General features: G+C 35.1%; 1 protein-coding gene across 1 annotated transcript in view; it reads left to right on the top strand.

Moving 5' to 3' along the window:
- C16H8orf34 (chromosome 16 C8orf34 homolog) overlaps window positions 1-26507 on the top strand; it is a 155879-nt gene that overhangs the window by 54794 nt on the left and 74578 nt on the right. Inside the window, 2 exon segments of the mRNA XM_076836055.1 lie at window positions 13958-14105; window positions 18196-18327. Of these exon segments, the coding sequence (XP_076692170.1) occupies window positions 13958-14105; window positions 18196-18327 (280 nt within the window).

The raw sequence follows: 26507 nt of genomic DNA, 5'->3' as shown, positions 1-26507 counted from the left end.
CATAACCTCTGCCATTCTTTCTGCCCCAGTGGACACTGCTTTAAGCTGAGTGTCCAGATTCCCTTCCATCTAAGTCACAGCCTGTAACCATCATAGGATTTCCAGAACACTTGTTGATCCTTGATTGAACAATACACAGATATCTTGGGGAGTATAATGCCTTGCTATATATGATAATATTTAATCTTCTTGGTAGTGATACTGGCTAGTTTAAAACTTACTACTATAGACTCAAACTAACTGTTCTAACTCAATAGTGAAGGTTTGGCAAAAAAAAAAACAAAAAAAAACAAAAACAAACAAACAAAAAAAACCATAGAGAGGAGCTGGGGTTGTAGCTCAGTGGTGGAGCACTTGCTTAGCATGTATGAGCCACTGGGTTTGATCCTCAGCACCACATAAAAATAAGCAAATAAAATAAATGTATTGTGTTCTCTTACAACTAAAAAAGGATATTAACAAAAAAACAATAGAAAATAGATTTTTCAGAAGCACCTGTCTTACTCTGTTTTGAGCTGCTACAACCAAATGCCTAAAATTGAGTAATTTATAAAGAACAGAAATTTATATCTCATAGTTCTAGAGATTGGAAAGACCATGGTCAAGACAAGTCTTTGGTCTGGTGAGACCTTCTTGCTGCATCTTCACATGGCAGAAGGCAGAAGGGCGAGCTAGCCAAACGCCATGTGTTTCATTTTGTTTTTCTGAAACTGAGGATTAAACCCATGGGCAGTTTATCATTGAGTTAAACCCTCAGTCCCTTTTATTTTTTGTTTTAGACAATATCTCACCAAGTTGCCCAGCCTGGACTCTAATTTGCAATCCTCCTGCCTCAGTCTCCACAGTTATTGGGATTACAGGTGTGTGCCACCATGCCTGACTACTATGCTTGATTTTAAAGTGTAAGATGGGAACACAGAAATCAAAGACATTTAGTGCTGGTGGAAAGGTAGACATACAGATCAGTAGAACAAAATTGAGAACCAAGAAATAGATACACAACAAATAGGCTGATCAATTGTTGACAAAGGAAGAGAAAGTGATTCAATGAAGGAAGGATAGTATTCTCAATAAGTGGTACTGGATAAAGAACATTATTGCCAAAAAATTGAACTTTGACCTCAAACTTTGAGCTTTGACACCATATTCAAAAATTAACTCAAATTGAGTCATTGAGTTTAATGTAAACCAGAAAATTATGAAACTGTACAAGGGAATTCAGAGGAAAATATTCCAGACATAAATTTGGTGAAGAGCTCTTATATATGATGCCAAAAAAACCACCCAAAAACCCATAAAAGGAAAAATTGAAAAGCGGGACTGTTCTAGTCAGCTTTTTCTCTTTCTTGACTAAAAGGTCTGGCCAGAACAATTGTACAGGAGGAAAGTTTATTTGAGGACTCACAGTTTCCGAGGTCTTAGTTAATAGACAGCCAACTCCAGGTGAGATAGGAACAACATGGTAGAAGAGTGTGGCAGAGCAAACCAGCTCATGTCATGATCAGAAAACAGAGAGAGACTCCACTGGCCAGATACAAATACATACCCGAAGCCACACCCCAATTCCCACCTCCTCCAGCCACACCCCACCACTTCAGTTACCTCTCAGTTAATCCCTATCTGGGGATTAAATCACTGATTGGGTTAAGACTCTTAAAACCCAATCATTTCTCCCCTGAATTTTCTTGCATTGTCTCACACATGAGATTTTGAGGGACGCCACATTCTAAACCACAAAATGGACTTCATTAAAATTAAAAACTTTTACTCCAAGAAAAATTCTATAATAAGAGTAAAAAGTGAAATCGTAGGATGGAACAAAATATTCTGAAATCACACATATTGAGCAAAGCAGTATTATCTGTAATGCGTAATGAGCTTTTAAAACTTATTAAATGAATAAATAATCCCATTAGACACATGGGTCTAAAACATGCATAGACATTTTACTGAAGAAGATACATAGATGACAAATGAGCACATCAAGAGATGTTCAACATTATTAGTCATTAGAGAAATACAGTTAAAATTACAATGAGATGTCACTGTAAACATAAAAGAATGGCTAAAATGACCCTTATATGGCAAATGAGAAGGTAAAATTGTATGATCACTCTAAAAATAGTTTGTCAGCTTCTCTTAAAACTAAAAATGGCTTTAACATACAACTCAGCAATTGTACTCTTAGGCATTTAACCCAGAGAAATGAAAATTCTTATTTACACAAAAGCCTCTAAATGAATGTCCATAGCAAAATTATGCATTATATTTCAAAACCCACAAACTAAACAGATGTCCTTTGGTGGTATTAATGAATGATTAAACAGATTATGGAACATCTACATCATGAATATGAGTCGGCATTAAGTGAAATAAACCTCTAATATGCTCAATGGCTTGGGTGAACCTCAAAAAATTATGCTGAGTAGAATACAGAATTCTCAAAGTGATATATACTTTTTTATATATAACATTACAAAATAACATGAAAACAGATTATTGGTTGCTGGATCTCAAAAATGAAGAGGGGAATGGGTGGACACGACTATAACATATCATGAGGAATTATATGATTCTAGTATAGTGTATTATCATCCCTTGTAGAAGTGGTTATTCCTACCTACACTACCATGAAATTGCATAGAGCTACACACGTCCATGCACTCACAGACATGGATGCTTGTAACTTGTTGAAATCTGAATGAGCTCTACAGATACCAGTTTCCTAGTGTTGATATTACACTAAAATTTTCAAGATATTAACATTGGGGCAAGTTGAGTGAAGGGTATGCAAAACCTCCTTGTATATTTCTTTGCAACTTCCTATATAAAAATTTATGGTTATTTTAAAATAAAGAACTACAAACAAAAATAATGAAAAGAAAAAATCTTTAGAAATCTCTGAAAAAAGTCAGATATTCCTTAAAGAAATATGATTAACTTCTCAAAAAAGGAAAAAAAATTTTTTTGAGATGGGATGTCACTGTGTTGCCTTGGCTGCCTCAAACTCTTTGGCTTCCCCTGCACCTGGGACTACAGGTGTGCACTACCACCCCTAACCATCACCTCCAAAAAGAAAAGAAAAGGGTAACAAAAAGAAAAGAAATCCCAATTTATAATTAGATATAATTAAAATATTTTCCAGTTTAAAAAGCATGTAAAATATTTCTGTGCGAAATGAAACAGAGTCTTGTCACCACTAATATAAGAAGTTTTCTCTTATGTTGTTGAGAGTGATCTCAGGAGGATAGTTGGAAATCAAGAAAGAAATAGGAGCAATAAAAATTGTAAATATGTGAACATATCTAAATTAATGCTAATGGTACAAAATTAAGAAGTAGAATTATAATGTGCAACAATAAAAATACAAGCCAGAGGTGATAGTGGTATCAAGTATTCTAAAATCCATGCAGAACCTCACTGTGTGTTTCCTTAGAACAAAAGAAGCTTTGATCACTTTGATCACTTAGGAATTTTCCAGGATCTTAGGAACTCTGTGCTAGGAACTGTGAACAGAGATCTAACATTTTTCTAGAATACCATGCCTCAGACATTGCAGATCATTTTTGGCTATTTTGGACATTAAAAAAACAAGCACAGGCAGCATGTGTTATTTATGTCTTGCTTCTTTTGCTCATCTTTATGCTTTTGGGATTTACCCATGTTATGAAGTACAACTATAGTACTACTCTGCCGCGCAGTCCGGCTGGGCAAAATAACCGAGAGGTGACAAGCAATTTGAAGGTTGAAGCAGGAACTACTTTTATTTATTTATTTATTTATTTGTTGGTTGTTCAAAACATTACATAGCTCTTGACATATCATATTTCATACTTTAGATTCAAGTGGGTTGTAGAGGATAGGAAAGGTAGCAGAAAACAACAGTTACTAATATGGCATTATGTAAAAATGTGGATGTGTAACCGATGTGATTCTGCAATCTGTATACGGGGTAAAAATGGGAGTTCATAACCCACTTGAAGCAGGAACTACTTTATTGCGAGTGAACTCAGCGGGAACTGAGCGAGAACTCAAAGTAGCGGGTTTCTAAGGTAGCAGAACCGCCTTATTGAGGGACAGCAGAGGTATATATACCTAACGGATTACACACAGCTTGACTCAATTAACATCATCTAGATACAGCAGTCAGCCAATAAGGAATCCTCACCATCTTAATGGCTCGCTGGGCTGCTTCACAAACCACTCCTCCTGGCAAACTGCCAGGCGCCATCTTGACTTGATTTGCATCCCCAATACTACTCATTTCCATTGTTGTTTAGTTTTTCACTGTGTGAATATAACACGGATTATTTTTTTTCATTCTACTATTAAAGGATTTGGGTATTTCCAATCTTCTTTATTTATAACCAATTCATTAAAAATGCATGTGGCCTGGCACTTGGTGTTGCCATTTGAAGTGGGGCAGGTTTGGGGGCCTATGTCCTTAAATTTGTGGGATCTGATGCTAATTTCAGATAGAGAGTTTCAGAATTGAATTTAATTGTTGAGCACCCTGGTGGTGTCTGTAGCATCAGAGTTGGTTCTTGGTGGTGTAAAAAACCTCAGAAAACCTCTCAGTCAGGTGGTGAATGTATAATGAAAGCATAGAGATGACTGTCATAAAGGTCTGGAGAGTGGTTAATTTTAGGAGACTGAAACAATCATTGTGAAAAGGGTGGCCATGCTATTTCCAGCTAACAGTTCTAAAATTTGCTCTTGCAATTGCCTGCAGCTGAATTGTCTTGAGGAATGCCAACTTGACAAAATGTTTACTTATCTTGAAAAATATAACATCTGGAGAGACCAAACAAACCAGCCCTCTGCCCTGTATCTTCTTTTGTTATAGGAAACCAAACGGGAACTCCCACTGCTATGAAATATGGTCTTGTATTCCAAGTGGTATGCTATATATTTTAGTATATTCTGGACAACAAACTGATAAGTAGACACTGTCCTGCCAATTTTAGGGATGAGACAACTAAGGCCTTGAGAAATAAGTAACTAAATTCATACAACAGAATATAAATCTAGGTCATTTAAGTACCCCATCTATAGCTTCTTGTTAACTGCAGTATTTTTTCAAATTCTCTTCTAGGATGCCTGCAATCAGAGTGAGGACTTACTGTGTACTTGTGTTTGCCTAAGATGGCCCACTGTATTTATCAGCAATTTGCAATACAGAAATGTATCCATGTACAGAAATGTACATCCTTTCCTCAGATCATCAGTCCCGAAAGGAGGTGCTGGGTGTGCGCTATGAAATTTTCTCATGATCTGCCAAGCTGGTTACCCTATTTTATTTACACATTTTATAGGAATGATAAGAAGCAAAAATAATTTTTACTCAACTGAGAGAAAGCTTCCTTTTTATGACAGTTTCTATATACATCTATTACCTCCATTGTGGATTTATGTAATTAATTTGCTTGAGTTTTGAACTGTTTCAGTATTTCCACTAGGATCACCTATGTCGTACTCCTACAGAGTAATTTCCAAGTGAAAATGTGGAAAATTCCACCTAACACCACATAAGTTGCTCTGATATAATTCTCTAACTAAAAGTAATTCCATGTGCTATGCCAGTATTTCTCACTGGGGACCTCTATGATTGCCTATTAATTCAGCTACAAGCTTCTGTTTTTTTTTTATATATGAGGAGTATCAAAGTGCATACTGAATCTTCAAAAATTTTATCTGAGAAGATATCTCTGGATTAGAGAAAATATTAGTAGGCATTAGACAAAATTTTGCATCATTTGTCATTTGAATAATTCTGCAGGCTAGATGTATTATTTTACCATATTATTAAAAATAGACAGGATTCCATGTCTATGGTTTAGCTTTAGAATTAAGAATGATTAATTTATAGTTGTGGTATTTTCATTTTTAATCTTTATTATAAAGCAACTTATTTTTTATTTTTCTTACTTTCACCTCTGGATTATATTCTATAGTGTACAATGAGGCTAATTAGATGCTTTTTGGTTTATTATAAGTGAGCAAAATAAACCTACATTTTTATTAAATCATATTTAAGAAGGGCCAAAAGACTTACAAGTCAGGAATAAAATTTTCTTATTCCCTGGGTCTATACATTGTTGGATATGAACGTAGGTAAAAATGACTGTGAGCATTGGTAGGCTGGTGAAGACCAGGTTGAACTGAAATAAGCAGGGAGTTAACAAGCACCTTTGTAAAAGTGTCAGCTTGTTTTGCATCTTGTATGCAATTCTTTCATGTATACTGAGTGATTAATTCTATGTAGAATACTTGGCATTTGTGTCTGGTAGGCTTAATAAATGATTAGTATGTCAAATAATTATTGTTCATGTTGTTTTCTTTCCAGATGAGTTCAGCCTTCTAAGGAAATTTCATTTTTAATTGGGAACTAGAAAAGTGGGCTTAGGGAAGGCTTGGGCATGATCCTGACATACAGCAGTCTGAATTCTCTGAATGGTATGGAAGAATCTGACAGGAAAATATCAGAGATGTCTCTCTTGTTCTCACTGTGCATGGAAACCTGTATACTGCATTGGAACCCATTTCTTGCCAACCTGAAAAACTCTTTTTTGGTACCAGGGGCACTTGAACATTAAGCCACACTCTCAGCCCTATTTTGTATTTTATTTGGAGACAGAGTCTCACTGAGTCGCTTAGCACCTCACTTTTGCTGAGGCTGGCTTTGAACTCAAGATCCTCCTGCCTCAGCCTCCCAGACTGCTGGGATTACATGCATGTGCCACTGTGCCCATCTGAAAAACTCTTAAATCTTAGAGATATAATAAGGTGGGGGGAAAAAGCCTTCCTTTTTACTGCCATAAAAAAAGTGAAATGAGAGAGAAAAGCATGGGTTATGTACAGATAGAAACCAAGTTGAGTTCTATCCATTGGGGGAATAGGCTTTTTTGGAAGAAAAGATATTTCACAGCAACTGAGTACCAAACACACATTCTCACATTTATTGACAATTGAATGTCCATTACCTACTTAGTTATGAAATACATTTGGGTGGCAGGGGTGGGGATGGATTTTGGAAGGTTTTGATCTCAAATGCAAATAATTAAGAGGCCTACTTAAAAACAGAAAATTGAAACATGCAGATTTAAAACAAATCAATTCAGTCATCAGATCCTAATGCCAGTTGTGAACTAAAATAACATTTTACATACAGTAATGTGCCATATTCTATTAATATTTAAAATAATTATAGGTGCTGAGTAATAACATATGTGATTAATACTACCTTTATTTAATAAGAGTACAATATCTTGCATATGTATTAAATTTTTTGAAAAGGCCCCATAACAAGAAATTTCTGAGAGTTTGGAAATGGATTTAATTTTTTTTCCTGATAATTTTTTTCTGAGGGTGAAAGGAATATGAAGTGTTACTTACCTCTCAGGCAAATGAAGAAAAAAGTAACTGAACCTCAAGTCACAAATTTTTAGGCAGAATGCCATGCTGTGTACCCACAACAAAAGTTCTTAACACATGGAGGCTGGAGCCTCTCTTCATGGATGGGTAAACACCCAAGAATATTATGTATCATTTGGTGTCTGCATGTAATTATGCACATTTTGTTTACTTTTTAAACAAGGGATTCTATAGCTTCCAACAAATGAAGTACATCTTTTACTAAAATAATTTTTACTGTCCCCTGATTACTCATTTCAGTTTTAGTAACAAACCACTGTGATAAGCTACCAACTCACTCATGGTTTTGGTTTTGTTTAGTGGACAATTAATTTAAAGTGCATTTTGAGACAATCATTATTACCAGTTATTATTTATTTTTTTTGTCTCACTAGTCATTCCCATTTTTTGTATAGTACAGGTTGTCTGTCCATTACTGGATATAGTAGTCCTCAATTCCAGGAGTCTTCACATGTTGTAGAATACAAATTTGTATTTGCTTATTACTTAATGATTCATGTTCTTTAGGTTGGTCTTCCAAATTTTTAAAAATGATGTTTATCTTCCTATGTAATCATAATTTAAAAAGTAATATTTTGAAGTGTTACAAGTAATGGAAGGGTAATTAAAATAATAGGTGACAGATATCAATGCAGGGGGCTGTTTTAATGTATAGTATATTTATGAAGTTAAAGGTTATATTTGGCAATTAACTATATTACAAAGTCAGTTATTAAAATAAAAAATAAAGAATAAAATGTTTTTGCACATACAGCAGTGCAAATGCATGATTATGATAATAGTAGTAATAAACAGACATACATAAATAAATTATATAAAGATATAAATATTGAAAAATCATAGTACACATTAAGATAGTAGCTGACAGCTTTGTGGGTATGTCATTAGTGGTTAAGTCGGAAGAGATAACCCCCTCTGTGTATCCAAGTCCTAATAGGGTTTTGTAAAACTGAGTTTTCATGATGGAGAAGTAGACAGTCAGATGCAGTCAAAGGGACTGTCAGCCGGGATCAGAGGAGCTGACCCTGAGAAGCTCAGCCTGCAGCACAGAAGCAGGTGGTCTCCAGTGCTTGCCTGGAAGCTGCTGCACTTCTGAGCTTTGCAGAGCTCTCAAGTTATCCCAAGCTGCAGTGGAGTTTCCCACAAACATGCTGGGAAGCTGCTGTGAATCTCATCCACTGTCACATCTGCCTGCAGTCAACTTCAGAGTAACTGGCATCACAGACATGAGCTACCATGCCCGGCTAACTTTAGAGAATAATTTCTTCTGCTCCTCTGTGCTTTCTAAGACCCCTACAAATTCCTCTCCTTGAGAAACTCTGACCTAGATCATATGAAGGAGATTCTGGAAATCATTCCCTAGGAAGTGTTATATCTTAGAAGGAAGTGTTAGATCATCCATCATGGTAGTCTACACATAACTCAGGGGCTTTGTGAATGCTTTGCCGTCATTATCTCATTACCCCATGGTAACCCTGTGATGCAGTTACTATTATCATTCACATTAGTACATGGAGTATTTATTTATTGTTTTGGTATGGGGGATTGAATCCAGGGGCGCTCTTAACCACTGAACCTCATCACCAGGGTCTTTTCAGACAGGGTCTCACTAAATTGCTTATGACTTTGCTAAGTTGTCAAGACTGGCTTTGAACTGGAAATCCTTCTTGCCTCAGTTTCCAGAGCCTCTGGTATTGTAGATGTGTTCTACCATGACTGGCTAGTGGATGGAGTATCGGATGTTAAGGTGATTAATAACCTTGCCTAAAGTCACACAGCTAGTAAGTAGGAGATGAATGATCAGGAATGTGTATCTGATTTTAAACCCTATGTGTCTAATTTCTACCATTTCCTCCATTTCCTGTATCACCTATTGCATATTCCATACATGAACAATTTTATTGATATTGCCTGATAAGTTTAAATTAGAATTTAAACATTTTTTTGGTAACAACTGCTAGTATATTTTGATTGCAACCCGAATGACTCAGGTTCATCTAGGCAGTGAGTGCAAACACATCATAATACTTGCATTTTATCAATACCTAAATATTTAGCCTAAAATGTCCACAGGCGTTTTGTTACCAGGCAGAAGTGCTATCGCCACTCTTATTTTCTTTCAACTTAGACACAGAGCACAAATCTCCTAGGGAATTTCATGTCATGACTCTTACACCAATGGCAAGACTGGCAGATGAGCCTCTTCCTGGACACACTCCATCTACGGGTATTCAGAATGTGTGCCTGAGACTGTCTTCATGCTCTGAGATATTTTCTTCCTCTGGTCAGTGATTCTTGTGAAACTTCCTGCTAACATTCTAACTACACATCTCTATTCTCACTTCCTCAAATCTTTCAGCCCCTCGGTTCTATTTTTGTGCCTCTAAGTCCCAGGGGTGGAAAGAAATCAATCTTTTTATTGCCAGGAGCATCTTTGCAAATCTAAGGATTCACATTTTCTTGCCCAGGAAAGGGATTTGTGCAAGTTCAAGTTCTCAGAATCATTTGAGTTCTAATGCCAATGGATATGTGGATTAAATAGGAGGCAGGATCATTCCTCTTGTAAGTAAAATCATCTACGGCTAGATGGATTTATAATTTTATAATCATGCCAGGATGGATTCTACTGCCCTGTTTCCCAACCCAGATGCCTAACACACTCTATTGCAAACATTAACTGTTTTAATTTTGCTGTGACTGCAATTGTTCTGGGCCTTCAATCTCTAATATTTATTAGTGGAATTTAAGTGTAGCCAAAACTAGTCATTAGACTGATAATACTTTTAAAATATAATAGAGATTACTTGGCATATTTTGACTGTGTAATCCATCTTCTGCGGAAAACTTTGGGGAACTGCAGTTTATTTTACAAGAACAAAAATATGGGAACTTCCCGTCCAATCCTCAAGGTGGAATTTTTTAATAAAAAGCATATGATACCTTCTGCGGTCTCAGGAGAGAAATCACTGTGATTCTGGAGCCCTTTACTCTGACCTAATTTTGCTTTTATCTTAGTGCTCAGGCTTTCTGTGACTAGAATAGTCTAGTTGGTCCCTCTGCCTCTGGAGGAGAGATGTCACCAGAAGACAGTAATGAAGAGTTCCTGAGGGTGGGTACTTGACAAGTGGCGTCCTGGGATTATGTCATGAAAGGAATTTCAGCACATGCCAGTCAGAGGCACAGACAAAGATTTATTTGGGTAAGCAGAGACATATTCAAGGGAAAATGTGGGTTATCTCAAACCAAAGGTGGAATGTTTTCTCTGATATGTGGGAGCTAACCCACAATAAGGGGTAGAGGGAATAAAGTTTAGTAGAGTAGACAAAGGGGATTGATGGGAAGGGAGAAGGAATGGGAAAAGGAATGACAGTGGAATGAATCTGATACAACTTTCCTATGTTCGTATATGAATACAGCACAGAGAATCTCACCATCATGTACATCCACGAGAAATCAATTTAAAAAAAATAACTATGGGTAAATGGCAGAAAGATAATAGAGGGAAGGGAGCAAGTGGAGGGGAGAGGGGAGGGGGAGGGGAGATGCTGGGGTGTGAATTAGAATAAGATATATTCCATGCTTTTATAATCATGTCAAGAGGAATTCTACTGTCATGAATAACTAAAAAGACCCAATAAAAAACCCATGAAATTAAATTTAATATTGCAAGATATCATATTATTTTGTGCCTATCCGGAAGCATTCTTTGTCAAGATAATGTCATTTCAAGATAAATAAATAAATAAAACAAATGATGGCGGGAAAAGTGAGATGTGCTTCTGGGGTAACTGGTTCTTTTTTTAAAGAAAACTTGGTGAAGGGTGGGTATGGGAGGCTGGGTAAGGATGGCATTAATCTGGTGATCCCAAGATTGTTTATGATGGTGTTGTCATTCTCAGGGTCTTTAGACTGGTATTGGTTCCATTATATAATCTATAGATAACACTAGAAAGTCCCCTAAATTATAGGTTTCTTAAAATATCATGTCTCTCTTTGCTTAATATATTTATTGGTGGATTAATTAATAGTGCAAAAGGTAACTGTCATGAGTAAGTGGTTTTATGTTAACTCTAAGATTTATAGATTTCCCTGAAATTTGGGAGTGATAGACCTTGGAAGAACTAAGTTTGGGAATGACAGGCCTCAAAAAGTATGAAGAACTTTAAAATTATATTTTCTTGTCCTTCCTTAAATGTCTCCTATGTATTTCTTTTTTCTTCTGTCCTACTTTACTTCTTATTTTTTCTGCCTCACTTCAATTTACTTTTCTTTCCATTTTCTAATGGCATTTGTAATGTACAATGAGCTCAAATAGAATGTAATACATCGCTCTCATAAGTGCAAAATCTGAAATGTTTAAAATTCCAGCCATTGATGTATAATTGGAGTTTAATTGAACCTGCAGTGCTTCATGATTACAACAGTAGACAAATGGCCTCTTTAGTTATAATGCGAATGATGAGATTTTTCAGCAGCAGAAATACATAAGACTATACTAAATGGTGTTTGCTTACCTGTTTTTCAGACTAAAAAAAGTATTACATTTGTCTTATAAATATTTTGCATTACAGTGTATGTAGGGTAGAAACCACTTGCTCTTTTAAGCTCCAAATCTAGGTTCAATCAGCACATTTTTTTGAGATACTTTGAATTATTTGATGCATATCTCTAAGACCAGCTTGGGATCTTGTCATCTACAAAAACCATTTAGGCTCTGCTCAGATAAATCTGTGTGTTTGTAGACTGTTATAAATGTAAGCGAACATCCCTGAGATAATAGGTGGACAAATAGTTAGCAAAATGACTCTGGAGAGTACAAAAGGCAGTGAAGAAAATAAAATGATAAAGACTTAAGAAGATTGGTTAAGGTTAAGCCTCGCTGAGAAAGTATCCTTGTAGACTGAAAGATCATAGGATCACCATCAGCCATCTGAGAGAAAAACATTCAAGGTGGAGGAAAGAGGTCACCATCAACAAAAAGACAATGGTATGGCAATTTCTAGTACCCCTTCCACTAGGATTCCTAACATCTGATTTTTCAGGCCTGCTCACTAGATTGCCTCTCCTAGAATCTGAACATAAAATGACAGTTGACAGACCAGAATTCTAGGCTAAAACCAACAAGATGGAATGTGACTGATAAGACTGAAAAGTGGTGCTTGTGAGTTTACAAATCCAATTTCACAGCACCCGCGGCTTGACAGCTGTTCATGTTCAAACAATCTGGGGATTCTAATTGACCACAAATTGGAGATTGTTTTTTTGCTCTTTCGGACTAGAAAAAACAATGTGTAGATATTACCCTTGGGCAAATTTTGGCCCAATTTAAGGTATCATTAGAGGTATTTAAAAATGGAATGGCCTGTTTCGCAGGTAAAGATCTTGCTGTTGCTTAATGAGAGGGAGAGGGAGAGGGAGAGGGAGAAGGAAAGGGGGAGGGGGAGGGGAAGGGGAGGGGGGAGGGGGAGAGAGGGAGAGGGAGGAACATACACAGAGGAAGAGACCAAAAGATTTACTCATCAGAGATTTTTGTAAAAAGAAGATTCTGTAATGTTTGGGGACTATTTCAGACACTTTTTCATTTCTGTGAATCTCTGCATATTACCCATTTATTTCATTCCAACAAAATTTTCTTCATTTTGGGATATTTATGTGTGGATAAGAAGGAAAAATGACATTAGTATATGCTTAAATCAGCTTTGTGTCACCACGACCAAAATACCTGACGAGAACAACTTAAAGGTGGAAAAGTTCATCTGGGGCTCAAGGTTTTGGAGGTTCAGTCCATGGTAGGCTGAATCCATTGCTCTAGGCCCAAGGGAGGCAGCACATCATGGCCAAAGGGCCCAGCAGTGGGGAAACTGCTTGGCTCCTGGCAGGATCAGGAAACAGAGAGGGGCAGAGGGAGGAGCTGAGGAAAATTAACCCCTTAATGGAATGCCCCCATGACCCACCTTCACTAGCCATGTCCCCCGGCCTATGGTGACCCCCCAGTCAATCCATTCAAGCTAGAATGGACTGATAAGGTCACAGCTCTCATAACCTAATCACTTTAGATTTGAATATACCTCATTAACACAGTAAATTTTGGGGGGTATCTGATATCTAAAACTTAACAGTATATAAGACATATGGTGAATTTTATCTAATGCTTAGTTTGTAATGGCATCTCTCAGAACAGTAAGCAAAAACTTAAAATTCTGAGATGATGCTTTTTAAAAATAAGTATTTAGATAAAATTTTTAGTATATTTAGGTTAACTATGAGAAATAAAGATTAATATACACAAATACTTCTTGGGTTTGCTCTGTTTTAGCTGTGCAATGTAGACAGTTCAGTTCTCTATACTTCACTTCTCTCAGAATGAGAGCAGTAACTTGTCCCTGCCTGAAAATATTCTTAGGATTAAATTAGTCAGTGCCTAGAAACAGTGACGATTGACAATATTAAATGCTAATTTAATGTTTGTTATTATCTTTGCTATGGTTATTAGATATAAATGTGTGCTCCATTCTGTCTTCAGGAATTAATGACCAAGCTAATAACTGAGACACCTGATCAGCCAATCCCATTTCTTATTGACCATCTTCAGTCTAAACAAGGAAATCGTGGACAACTGCAAAGAACTTTGTCTGGATCCGCAGCTCTCTGGGCAGAAAGTGAAACATCAGGTAAATAAAAATATCTTCTAGTTAATTTGTGATATATCTAATGAAAAATTTCAAGTCTTTTTTATTTTGATAAGATCAATCTAGATGATAGGATACCTAAGGTTTTCATGTATTCGACTGTGACTTCACCCAGATGTTAAAATTTATCGTATTTTTGAATTTGACGATATTGCATTGTACTTCAAAATATAAAAATCAGGGTATTTTATTTTAATAGAGATGGTTCAGACTTGCAGAGAAGGATTTCATTGTGTATGAGTTTAACAAATTATTCTAATTTTTTGTTTCTTTTATGAATATTTTGAATTAAATGCTTATAGTTCATCTGTATAGAAAAGTAAGAAAAAAAGTAAGAAAAAAAGTCTACAAAGTTAGTTTTCTTACTTCTCAAACTGATGATCAGTCTCCATTTTCTCCAACCCTTATGTTATCCTGTGTATAAGTTCAGACTTAGGAGAAATCGTTCCTTCTGGATGTTGGGGAACCAGCCCTCCAACTTTATGATAATTTTATTTCTCCAGTAAACACTGGTGAGATCCTTGGGCAGACTTGACTTCACCCTTTTCTGCACACCGTTCTGTTGTCTCAGGTATTTATTTTCAAGCCCAGATCTCCTTGGGTGCCCAACTCCTTGCCTGATTCTCCAGGGAATTAGCTTGTTTGGACTCAAAATGTTTTTTTCTGCAATGCCACTATGACTTCTCTTCTCCCCTTCATGCTCTGTGGTATCTCATGAAAAGGATTTTGTCTCTACATGTGTTGTCATATTAGTGCTTTCTCAAGACACTGAATAGAGAATAGGGTATTTCCTGAAGAATGTAGACATCTCTGGTGTTGATGATCTATGCACAGCTGTCTGCATCATACGGGAAACTAGAATATGAGCTTTTGGCATACAACAGAGGGAACTCTTGTTTTTTCTTGGCCCCACTTTCTTGTGTTTAGATTATAAATTAGGTGTTTAATCTATGGCTTGTAAGTGCTAGGATGGCACCCACCAGGTGAAAGCATATCAGATGAGCATCTGTGAGCTTACCAAAGTTCATGTGAGTCCATGTTTTATAAAACATTGTATCTGAAGAGAGAATGATTTATTACACTGGACACTTTAACCAGTACACATTTAGCATCTCAGTGTCCTTGTTGGAATTTATGCCTGGCTTAGCTAAGTGTTAAGCCTCACCAGGTTGCAAGTCAAGGTGTTGACCGGGTTTCATTCTCATCTGGAGCTTGCCAACAGAAGAATCTGCTTTCAAGCTCATTAGGGTGAATAAAGACTTCACCCAACAGAGGCAAAATCTATCCCGTGCAGCTTTGTGACTGAGAACCCTGTTTCCTTTTTGGCTTTCATTTAGGGACTGTTCTCAGCTCCTAGATACAATGCAAGGTTCATTGCCACATTGCTCTCTCACCTCATGACAGTTTACTTTTTTAAAGGCAGTAAAGGAATTTCTCTCATTCTGTTTTGCTAAAATGGAGTCTTATCTAATATAATGTAATCATGACATTGACAAAACCTTTGCCATATTTTATTGGATAGAAGCAGGTCAAAAGTCCTGACTTTATTCAAGGGGAGGGAATAGAATAATAGGGCAGAACACCTGGGTACAGCGATCATGGTTATAAATTACCATGTTATTTTTCCAGTTTTCTTAGAATTCTGACTTTCACAAGCACTTATGACTCTTTTCTTGCAGAAGGGGAAAGGAGGTAGGAGATTATTATAACTCCCAGTTTATTGACTTGAGTGATGGCATAAATGCTCATTTAATAAGGCAAGATAGGAACATAGAACTAAATTTATAAAGGGAAATATAAGCTCAATTCCTATTGATTAATTTGAGTTTCCTGTGGAAAATCTTTGTAGATAGTTACAGTAGGCAGTTGGTGCTGACTCTAAAGCTCTGGGGTAGTTCAAGGCAGAAGTCCTGGTGTGGAACTCATTCAGTATTATACAACTTGAAAGAACGATCAAGGCTCCTCATCGGAGAAAATGCCCGTTTGTTGAGGAACAGCTCTGCATATTTATAGAGCCGGGGGTGGTTTGACAGTTTGACAGTTTAATGGTTGAATGGTTTGTCAGTTGGCATGGGGTGCTTTATGATTGATGGGTAAGGATCATGTGAGTCAGCAGGGCTAGTCTGATTGGTGGGTAAGGATCATGTGAGCCAGCAGGGCTAGTCTGATTGGTGGGTAAGGATCTTGTGAGCCAGCAGGGCTCACCATTGGACGGCTCTTCTCAGGGGATGGGGAAGTTCTGATTGGTGGGTAAGGATCATGTGAGTTAGCAGGGATCACCATTGGATGGCTCTCGGGGGATGGGGAAGTTAGTCTTTGGAGCCGAAGTGACTCCCAACACAACTAATCATGAAAAACATGAGGGTGAAAGAATGGAGGAAAATGTGGTTAAACATGTGGAAGATGTGTACTTAGAATATGGAAGAATATATGTGTAAGCTCATTCTGGATGCCCTAAATTTTGTTGTTTATTAAGAGGTGAGGTTGTTTGCTAAAGGTAAGAGAGTTTGTTAATCAGTTTTGGGGCCTTACTGAAGTTGAAGACATGAATTAATTTTTAATTAATTCATCATAGAAAGCATCAAGAAGGTGATTTTTTTTCTTCATTAGTATTCATAAGATCTGGGTTGGGAGAGAGAAAAAATTTTGAGGGGCAGATTGAGAATTGTGGTTGTGATACCATGCGGCTCATGGAGGGTGGAAGAAGAGTTTTGTGGAGGAGTTGATATTTGTGAGCAAGTGATTCTGATGATGATGAAGCACAAGGTCAGATATGAGGCAGTGAGCAAGGGCAGGAGGAGATTTAGACATAGAAAGCTAAAAACCTTCAGGAGATTGATGTAGTGAAAATATGAGATGTATAGAAAGAATATTTTTAGGAATAATAAAAGAAATTATTTTTCTTGGATACGTATAGATTTTTTAAACTTATGTTTTTCAAAAGTTTTATTGGGCTGTTGACTGTGATTTTTCAGGAAAATCAATCATGTGTACATTGAGTCTCCTCCACGGCTCTTCATTTCTCTCATTTCATTTGGCATTGTGTTTGCCTTTCATATTTATTGACTCTCTTCTTAGGGGGTTTATTGAATAAAGTATGTTCTCCATGCCACTGATTAAATTTTTGACAGTTCCGGTTCTCTCTTCTTTCTTACTTTGAACACAAATTTAAATGTGTTATTGCATTTTAGTCTCCTACTCATCTTTTTTTTTTTTTAAATGACTTTTCTGTGCACATTTCCATTTTCAATCATAGGTTGGTTGACTTATCTCTGCTTTAATTTCTTTATTTTGTTGGGGGGAGTACCAGGGATTTAACTCAGGGGCACTCAACTACTGAGCCACACCCCCAGCCCCATTTTATATTTTATTTAGAGACAGGATCTCACTGAGTAGCTTAGTGCCTCACTTTTTCTGAGCCTGGCTTTGAGCTTGCCATCCTCCTGCCTCAGCCTTCTGAGCCTCTGGGATTACAGGCGTGCACCACCGTGCCTGGCTCTAATTTCTTTTGGTTTCATACAGTCCGTTTTCTTTTATTTTTATTCAAAAGACAAATCAGTTGTATTCTGATATTTAATGCTTTTAAAAGTATGATCTCTGCATTGTGGATGCTATATTCTTGTGTTTTTAAATGAAATTTTTCTTAGAATTATATTTTTTTCTGTTTATTAAAATTTAAATGTGGAGTATTCTATCTAGTTTTAGGTTTGTCCACCAATAGTGTAGGTGAATTCTTCTTGTCCCCTTACCATGTAGCTTGAAACTATTTGGATTCTTTTCAAACTTTGGGATAGGTGAAATCATGGCTGATATTGAAATTTCCAGTAGTGGTCACATCCTGTCTCATCTCATCTCTTTTCTACCAACTAGATAGGAATAGTAGGCCTTGCTATATTATTTGAATTAATATGAATTGTTTTCCTTGCCCAGAAAGAACTACAGAATAAAGAAACCCATGACACCCAATGTCTTATTCTTCACTGACTCAGTGGTCCTTTGTATATTGCTGTATTTGATGACAAGAATGCCTTCATCCTTATTATTGATTTTTATATGTATTTTGTTTTAACAGAATCTAAAGGAACAAGAAGAGATTTCAGAAGCTATGATAAACCTTGGCAATTAAATGCAAAGAAGCCTAAAAAATCAAAAAGTGACCTTGCTGTGTCTAATATTTCTCCCCCATCGCCAGACTCCAAATCATGTAAGTTTGTTCTTCAAATATTATTTCCTTTATAAATCTGTTGTTCAAGAAATAAAGAAAAAGTAGTAACTGAAGCCAAACTTTTAATCTGGTTTTTAAAAATATTTATTTATTTATTTATTTATTTATTTATAGTTATATGTGGACACAATATCTTTATTTTATTTTTTTATGTGGTGCTGAGGATTGAAACCAGGGCCTCATGTATGGCAGGCGAGTGATCTACCTCTGAGCCACAACCCCAGCCCTTAATCTGGTATTTTTGACCATTAATCCTAATGATTTCCACTTTCAAGTCTGCATTGATATTGAATTATACGTATACCTACTCATCTACTTATACTCTCAAACATGTGTAATGATTTAGACCTAGTACTCTGTTCCTTGAAGAATACAAGTTGTAGGGAGCAGTTCCTTTGCCTCTCATGGCCAGTAGTAGCATTATACTACATTCAAAGCAGAACCATATCTGCATTTAATGAAGTACCAAAAAATCAAGTTAAATCTTTTAGAGCAGAGTGAAAGATATTTCCATTCCAAACATTTAACAACAACAACAAATCTTAAATCCTCTATCTAGGATCTCCCTGACCCTGCTCATTATTATTTGTGACTGAAAAAGTCTCTATAGAAACTCTCCCACAACGCCATAAGTTCCCTTCTCCTAATGTCCCCTCTTCCTTTCCCACTACCTTAGTATCCCCTACATTTCTCCAGGGCTCTGCTGCCTCCACACATGTGGAAGCTTGTTAAATAGTTCAGGAGCTGTTGGAACACAGGAGAGCTTGAAAACTGCTTTTCTTATACATCGATTTCTTATGTTTGTTATAGAGTGAGATGTTTGCTTTGAATTTCAACAAAGAAAAGAGTATGTTTAAAATAATTATTTTTGTTTGAAAATCTTTGAAAAACCACTGTGTGCTAACTGGGGTCTGAATCTGGGTTGTATGTGAAAGAGACTGAAATTAACCCTATCTTCATTTACATAGTGGTACTCATAAAACTATTGGATCAACCCCACCAAGCTATTGTGAGGTTATATGGAATATTATGAACATTAAATGGTCTTAGCAAATGACGATTGTGATTTGTCAACTTCTCCTTCTTTGCCAGTTTAGTATATAAAATTTGATCCCAACATTAAAAAAATACACAAGTCTAAAATTACCATGTCTTCTTTGGACTAGTATGGTTAGTGGTATCCAACGCCATTCCTGACCCAATTATGAATTAAAATGGGAAAAAAATGAATAAATTAGGAAATGAAAATGAAATGAATCAAGTCTCAGTTTCCATCTCTATCAAGGAGTCATCAGCTTTCCCCCTCTTTCTCTATTTGCCCTCCTTCCACCTCCCTTTCTCCTTCCTTCCTCTTTCTACCTCTGTCTCTCTGTCTTCCAATGATAAATCCATAACTATAAGGGTTTACTAGTTTATATTGCCAGTTCTGGATTCCATCACTTATCACTGAGGGGAAAATGCCCAAAGCCCACCTCATTCTGTAGGCTCTTTACTCTACATAGGATGCTACCAGCTGCAGAGTGTTGCTGGTGGTTGGCATCTGATTCTGCCTCCTCTCAACCTCTGGTTCCATAGATCATTAGCAATATTTTAATGGCAAAAACAATAACAAAATAACATTTTCATAGTATGTGTAGAGATAATATATATAACAATAAGAATAAAATGGGTGAAGGGTTAACATTGGAAATATACTATCAAATATTAAAATGTTGTTGAAGTAATAGAATGTCACTTGAACTTAGATTGTAATAGCTTAAAGGTGCATATTATAATCTCTAAAGCATCACTAAAAGCAGTGTGAAATGCACAAATGAGAAGTTAATAGATACATTAAAATGGAATATGAAAATGTTCTTTATCCTCCCAAAACAAAGGCAGGAAGAGAGGAACAGAGAAACAAAGAATAGATTGTAAAATAGAAATCAAACACCAAGATGATAGGTTTAACTATAAATATGAGAGGAATTGTACTACATAAAAATGGATTAAATATTATGATAAAACAAGTATTGTCAGGCTGCATAAAGAGTATAGATTTTTTGAAAAACAAGAAACATGTTTAAATATACAGACAAAACCAATTTTAAATACTAAGCATAAATAAACCTATATGACTATATCAGACTAAGAAGAATTCAAAAGAGATCATCTCATAATGAAAAAAATTATTGAATCAAGAAAACATGATAATGCTGTGAGGCAGTGCACATAAGAACAGTGTTTCCAAGTGCCTGATGTGAAATATATAGAACTAAAAGCAGATAAAGACATAATAAGTGAATCAGAAAAATCAGTAAACACGTAAAAGATTTGAACAACCACTTTGAGTTAATTGATATTCATAGAACACATGCACAATAAAGTTAGAACACACACACACACACATACTAACACACATGTATATAATTCTCAATTTCTGCTAGAATATTCAGAAAGACAATTAATATGGTATGCTGTAAAACAATTATGAAGTTATATGAAATATTTTTGTGAAGAAATTTTCTTAAGTTAGAAACAAATTACAAGAAATTTAGAAACTCTTCTTGCCTCCACATTTTGAAATTAAAAAGCTCATTTCTAAATAACCAAGGAGTTAAGTACAAAATTGCAAAGGAAATTTGACAACATTATGAAAAACAAAACATACAAATTTGTAGGGTGAACTAAATAAGTGCTTAGGAGAAAATTCATAGCTCTAATAGAGGCATTTTAAAGATTGATGTTTTAGAAAAGAAAATGTATAAAATCAATAACCTCAGCTTTCACCGTAAGAATATAGGTAAACAATGAACTAAATCAAGAATTTGTTGAGGGAAATAAATGAGAAAAATAATGTAATTGAAATAGAAAATAAAACAAAGAAAAATTAATAAATCCCAGAAGTTGGTTATTTGAAGATATTTACTTAAACAATAAAACTACTTTGCATATTCTTATCATATGCAAGAGTATTAGGAATGAAAGAATAAAAATTATTACAGATTGTGAAGGCATTAACAGGATACTTAGAAGATAATTTTAACAGTTCTATGCCAGTAAGATTGACAACTTGTATAAAAGATATAAGTCATTTGAGAGACACAAGAAACTAAAACTTACTCAAGAAGAAATAGATATATTTAAGTTTCCTCTATCAGTTAAATAAATTGAATGAATTATTAAATAGTTTCTCATGAAAAGGACTGGAGTCCAAGATGGCTTCATTATGAGATCAAAACATTTGAAACTAAAAGAAATTAATACCATATGCAACTTTTCAGAAAATGGAGAAGAAGGCTACACATTTCAACTCTATTTAGGTGACCTCCATAAACTAAAACAAGACAAGGACTTTACAAGAAAAGAATACTAGAAATGTTCCTATTCCAAGACCATAGATATAAATATTTTTACCACCTTTTAGTAATATTAGTACAGAAATGTATGAAAGTGATCCAATTTATTTTATGTAAGAAATGCAATGTTCATCTAATAGACAAAAATTTATCATTGCAATTCACTATAAAAAAGAGTAAGAGAGAAAATTTATACATTCATTTCAATAAACAGGGGGAAAATATCTGACAAGACACAGCATTTATGATAAAAACTCCATCAACTTAGGAATAAAAGAAAATATCCTCAGCCTAATAAAGCTCAAAACCAGAAGTCTCTCAGTTATTATCATATTCTGTATTGAAATATCGAATACTGCTCCTCTATCAATGAAATAAATGCTTACAACTTCTGTTCAAAATCATAGTGTGAATGAATTTCGGCAAGATAAAAAATATATAATTGCATGCGAAGATAGAAAAACCTTTTTACTATAAATGTCAAAAATTTATAAACATGAAAAACACAAAAGGAACGTAGAAGAAAAAAACTAAAATGAGTAAGTAAAATTGTCAAAATCACAGGATACAAAGTAAGCAAGCAGACAATTGTATTTTGTATTCTGACAGTGTAAATTGAAAATGTCCTTAAAATACCATTTGTAGTAGCATCAAAGAATACCAAATATTTAGGGACAAATTTGAAGGGAAAATGTGAAAACTGCCTATACAGAAAATTAGGAGACATTGTTGAGACAAATTAACTAAAACTTTGGATAGATATATCCTGTTCATATTCAATATTGGTAGAGGGTAGGTGGTACATATTGGCCTAGAATTTGAATATGTCCCTAGCAGGCTTTATTCTAGAAATCGATATAAATATTTGAAAAATATACCAGCCAAGGAAAAAGCCTATGATTATTTATATCACTCCTGATAAACATGAACTAGATAGGAAAATTTACCCCACCTGCCTTATAAAACTGTTGTTGTCAGTTCAACATAAATACCTCCATAATACAGTCAGATGAGCTTCCACAAGGACATATTAATAGTAAAATGGGAAAAGAAAAGGTGACTTCAGCATTGGACATCCATTTGAACAACAAATAAAACGAAATACAACTTAAATCATCCCTGAAGGAAGTAAAGGATTTTTAGGGATGTTCCAGTTACTATGGCTGCTTGACCAATTGCCACAAACTTCTTTTAAATAAAGAGTAAAATAAATAAAGAGTAAAATGTTCAATTGACTGGCATTTAGTACATTCACAATATTGTGCTACTATTCTCTACCAATATTTAGTTTGATAATATTTTCATCACCCCAAAGGAAACCTGTACCCAAGAAGCAGTCCCCCAGGATTTCCACATTCCACCAGCCCCTGACAATCTGCTTTCTGTCTCAGTGGAGTTGTTTCTGTTCAGAGTATCTCATGGATAAAATCCTAGAGGTGTGACCTTTTGTATGTGACTTATTTCACTTAGCAAGTTTTTTGATTCATTCATTTCAGCAAGAACACAACTTCACTCTTTTTATAGCTGAATAATATTTCATTATGTGGATGTACCGCATTTTGTTTATCCATTCTTCTCTCAGTGGAAATTCGGTTGTTTCCATCTTTGACTCTTATGGATTGTGCTGTTCTGGGCATTCACATGCAAGTATTTATTCAAATACCATTATTTTTTCTCATTATTTGGATATATGTCTTGCAAGGAACTTAGTGGATCTTATGGTTATTGTAGGTATATTAAAGTCTTCTTTTATTTAGAATTATATTTCGCCCTTCAAGTATGTCAGCTTTTGCTTCCTATAGTTTGTGACTCTGAGGCTAGGATTGTATATATTTATACTTATAATATATACTATTATAATGTTCTTCTCTGTCATTTGTAGTGGTTTTTCTTTTTTTATTTTATTTTTTTAAGAGAGAGAGAGAGAAATTTTAATATTTTATTTTTTTAGTTTTTGGCGGACACAACATCTTTGTTCGTATGTGGTGTTGAGGATCGAACCCGGGCCGCACGCATGCCAGGCGAGCGCGCTACCGCTTGAGCCACATCCCTATCCCCTGGTTTTTCTTAAAATCTATTTTGATATTAGAACAGTCATGACAGCTCTCTTTTCCACTAATACTTGCATGGATTATCTTTTAATCATTTCTTTAAATATTCTTTCTACTTCTTTATCCCTTTTCTCTCCTTTTGAGACTACCATTATATTTGGTACATCAGACATATTGATAAAGTAAGAAAACTAGTGACATTTCCATCAACACCTGAATGGTATTTAATATAAATTTGCATCTATTTTATATTTTAACACACTATTTTAGGAAGAGAAAGCTATCTTCTTTTTTCTGTATTTTTATGTATTTTTATTGGTGTATTTCAGGTGTGCATGTCAATAGTGGGATTTGGTGTTACATATTCACATATGCATAAAATATAACAATTGAATTTGGCAAATATTGTTCCCCAGTACTTCTCTTTTCCTCCCTTCTATCCTCCCTCTGGTTCCTTCCCTTTACTCTAGTGATCTCCCTTTGATTTTTATGAGGTCCACTACCCTTTTTCTTCATTTTTCCTCTCCAGCTTCCACATAAGAAAACATACAATCCTTGACTTTCTGAATTTGTGTTATTTTGCTTAACATAATATTTTCATGTTCAACCCATTTTCCTACAAATGACAGAATTCCATTCTTTTATTTAGCTGAGTAAGAGTCCATTGTGTATTATTATATCAAATTTTCTTAATCTAGTAATTCATTGGTGGACATTGGTTCCATAGTTTACCTATTGTGAATTGTACTGCCATAAACATGTATATTCATTTATTACTATATTATGCTGAATGTAATTCTTCAGGATAACTACCAAAGAGTAGTATACTTGGGTCATATGGTGGTTCCATTCCTAGTCTTATGAGGAACCTCCGTACTGATTTACACCGTGTTTGTACTAATTTATACTCTCACTGATAGTGTAAAAAGTTTTCCTTTTTCTCCACATTCTCTTCAGCATTTATTATTGTCCATTCATGATAGCTGCCATTCTAACAGGGGTGAGATAAAATCTCAGTGTAGTTTTGATTTGCATTTCCCTGTTAATGATGTTGAACATTGTTTCATATATTAGTTGTCAATTTGTGTTTCTTCTTTCGAGAAGTGTCTATTTAGTTCATTTGTCCATTTAACAATTTGGATTCTTTGTTGTTAATTTTTTAAAGTTCCTTATATATAATGGATAGAAAGTCTTTGTCATAAGAGTAGCTAGCAAAGATTTTTTTCCCACTCCATAGGTTCTCTCTTCATATTCTTTGTTTTGCTGGGTAGAAGCTTTTTAATTTGATGCCATCCATTTAGTAACTCATGGCATTGTTTCATGAGTTTTGGGGGTTCTACTGAGAAAGTCATTACCTGCACCTCTATGTTGGAGTTTTGGCCCTAAATTTTCTTCTAACAGTTGCATGGTTTCTCATCAAATTTCAAGATCTTTGTTACATTTTTAGTTGACTTTTCTACATATGGACAGCCAGTTTTCCCAGAACAATTTTTTTTAAAAAAGGTGTAATTTTTGTAGTGTATGTTTTTGGCACCTTTATTAAGGATCAGCTGACTGTATCTGTATGGGTTCATTTTAGTGTCTTTTATTCTGTGTCATTGGTTCACATGACTGGTTTTGTTCAAGTATTATATACTTTTGGTTACTATAGCTCAGTAGTATAATTTAATTCAGGGATTGTGATATGTCCAGCATTGCTTAGAAGTTTTGGCTTAGAATGGCTTTCGCTATTAGGGGTCTTTTATTATTTCAAATGAAATTTAGGACTGTTTTATCTAGTTCTGTGAGAAATGGCATTGGTACTTTTGTGGGGATTGCTTTGAATCTGTATATTTCTTTTGGTTGTGTGGCCATTCTAACATTAATTCTGGCTATTTGTGAATATGAGAGGTCTTTCCATCTTTTGAGCTATTCAATTTATTTCTTCAGTATTCATTGTAGAGGTCTTTCTCTTCCTTGGTTACATTTATTCTTTGATTTTTTTGAGGCAATTGTTAATGGGATTGTTTTCATAATTTCTGTCTCAGCATTGTTGGTACACAGGAAACCTATTGATTTTTGCGTGTTGATTTTGTAACCTGCTATTTTGCTGAATTTATTAGCTCTAGCAGTCTTTTGGTGGAGCTCTTTGTGTCTTCTAAGTATGGGATCATATCATTTACAAATTTCAATTCCTATTTTTATTCCTTTTATTTCCTTCTCTTGCCTAATTGCTGTCACTACAGGTTCTAGTACTGCATTGAATAAAAATGGTGAAAGTGGATATCCTTGCATTGTTCCAGATTTTAAAGTGAATGCTTTCAAGTTTTTCCACATTAACTGTGATTTTGGCCTTGGGTTTGTTATATGTAGCTTTTATGAAGTTGAGGTAAGTTCTTTTCACCCCTAGGTTCTTCATTGTTTCTATCATGAATGGGTATTGAATTTTGTTAAAGGTTTTCTCTGCATCTGTTGAAATAACTGTGATTTTATTGTCTTTAATTTTCTTTATATGTTGAAAGACATTTATTGATTTGCATATGTTAAACTATCTTTGCATCTTTGGGATAAACCAACTTGATTGTGCTGTACAATCTTCTTAATATGTTGTTGAATATGATTTGTTAATTTTTTTAATGTTTTTGCTTTTAAGTTCATGAGCTATATTGGTCTGTAGTTATCTTTCTTTGATGTATCCTTATCTGGTTTTGATATAATATATAGTCTTCATACAATGAATTTGGAAATGTTCCATCCCTTTCCATTTCATGTAATAATTTGAAGAGCATTG

Source organism: Callospermophilus lateralis, chromosome 16, assembly GCF_048772815.1.
Source record: "Callospermophilus lateralis isolate mCalLat2 chromosome 16, mCalLat2.hap1, whole genome shotgun sequence".
NCBI classification, from domain to species: domain Eukaryota; kingdom Metazoa; phylum Chordata; class Mammalia; order Rodentia; family Sciuridae; genus Callospermophilus; species Callospermophilus lateralis.
This window is presented reverse-complemented; position numbering and strand designations above follow the sequence as displayed.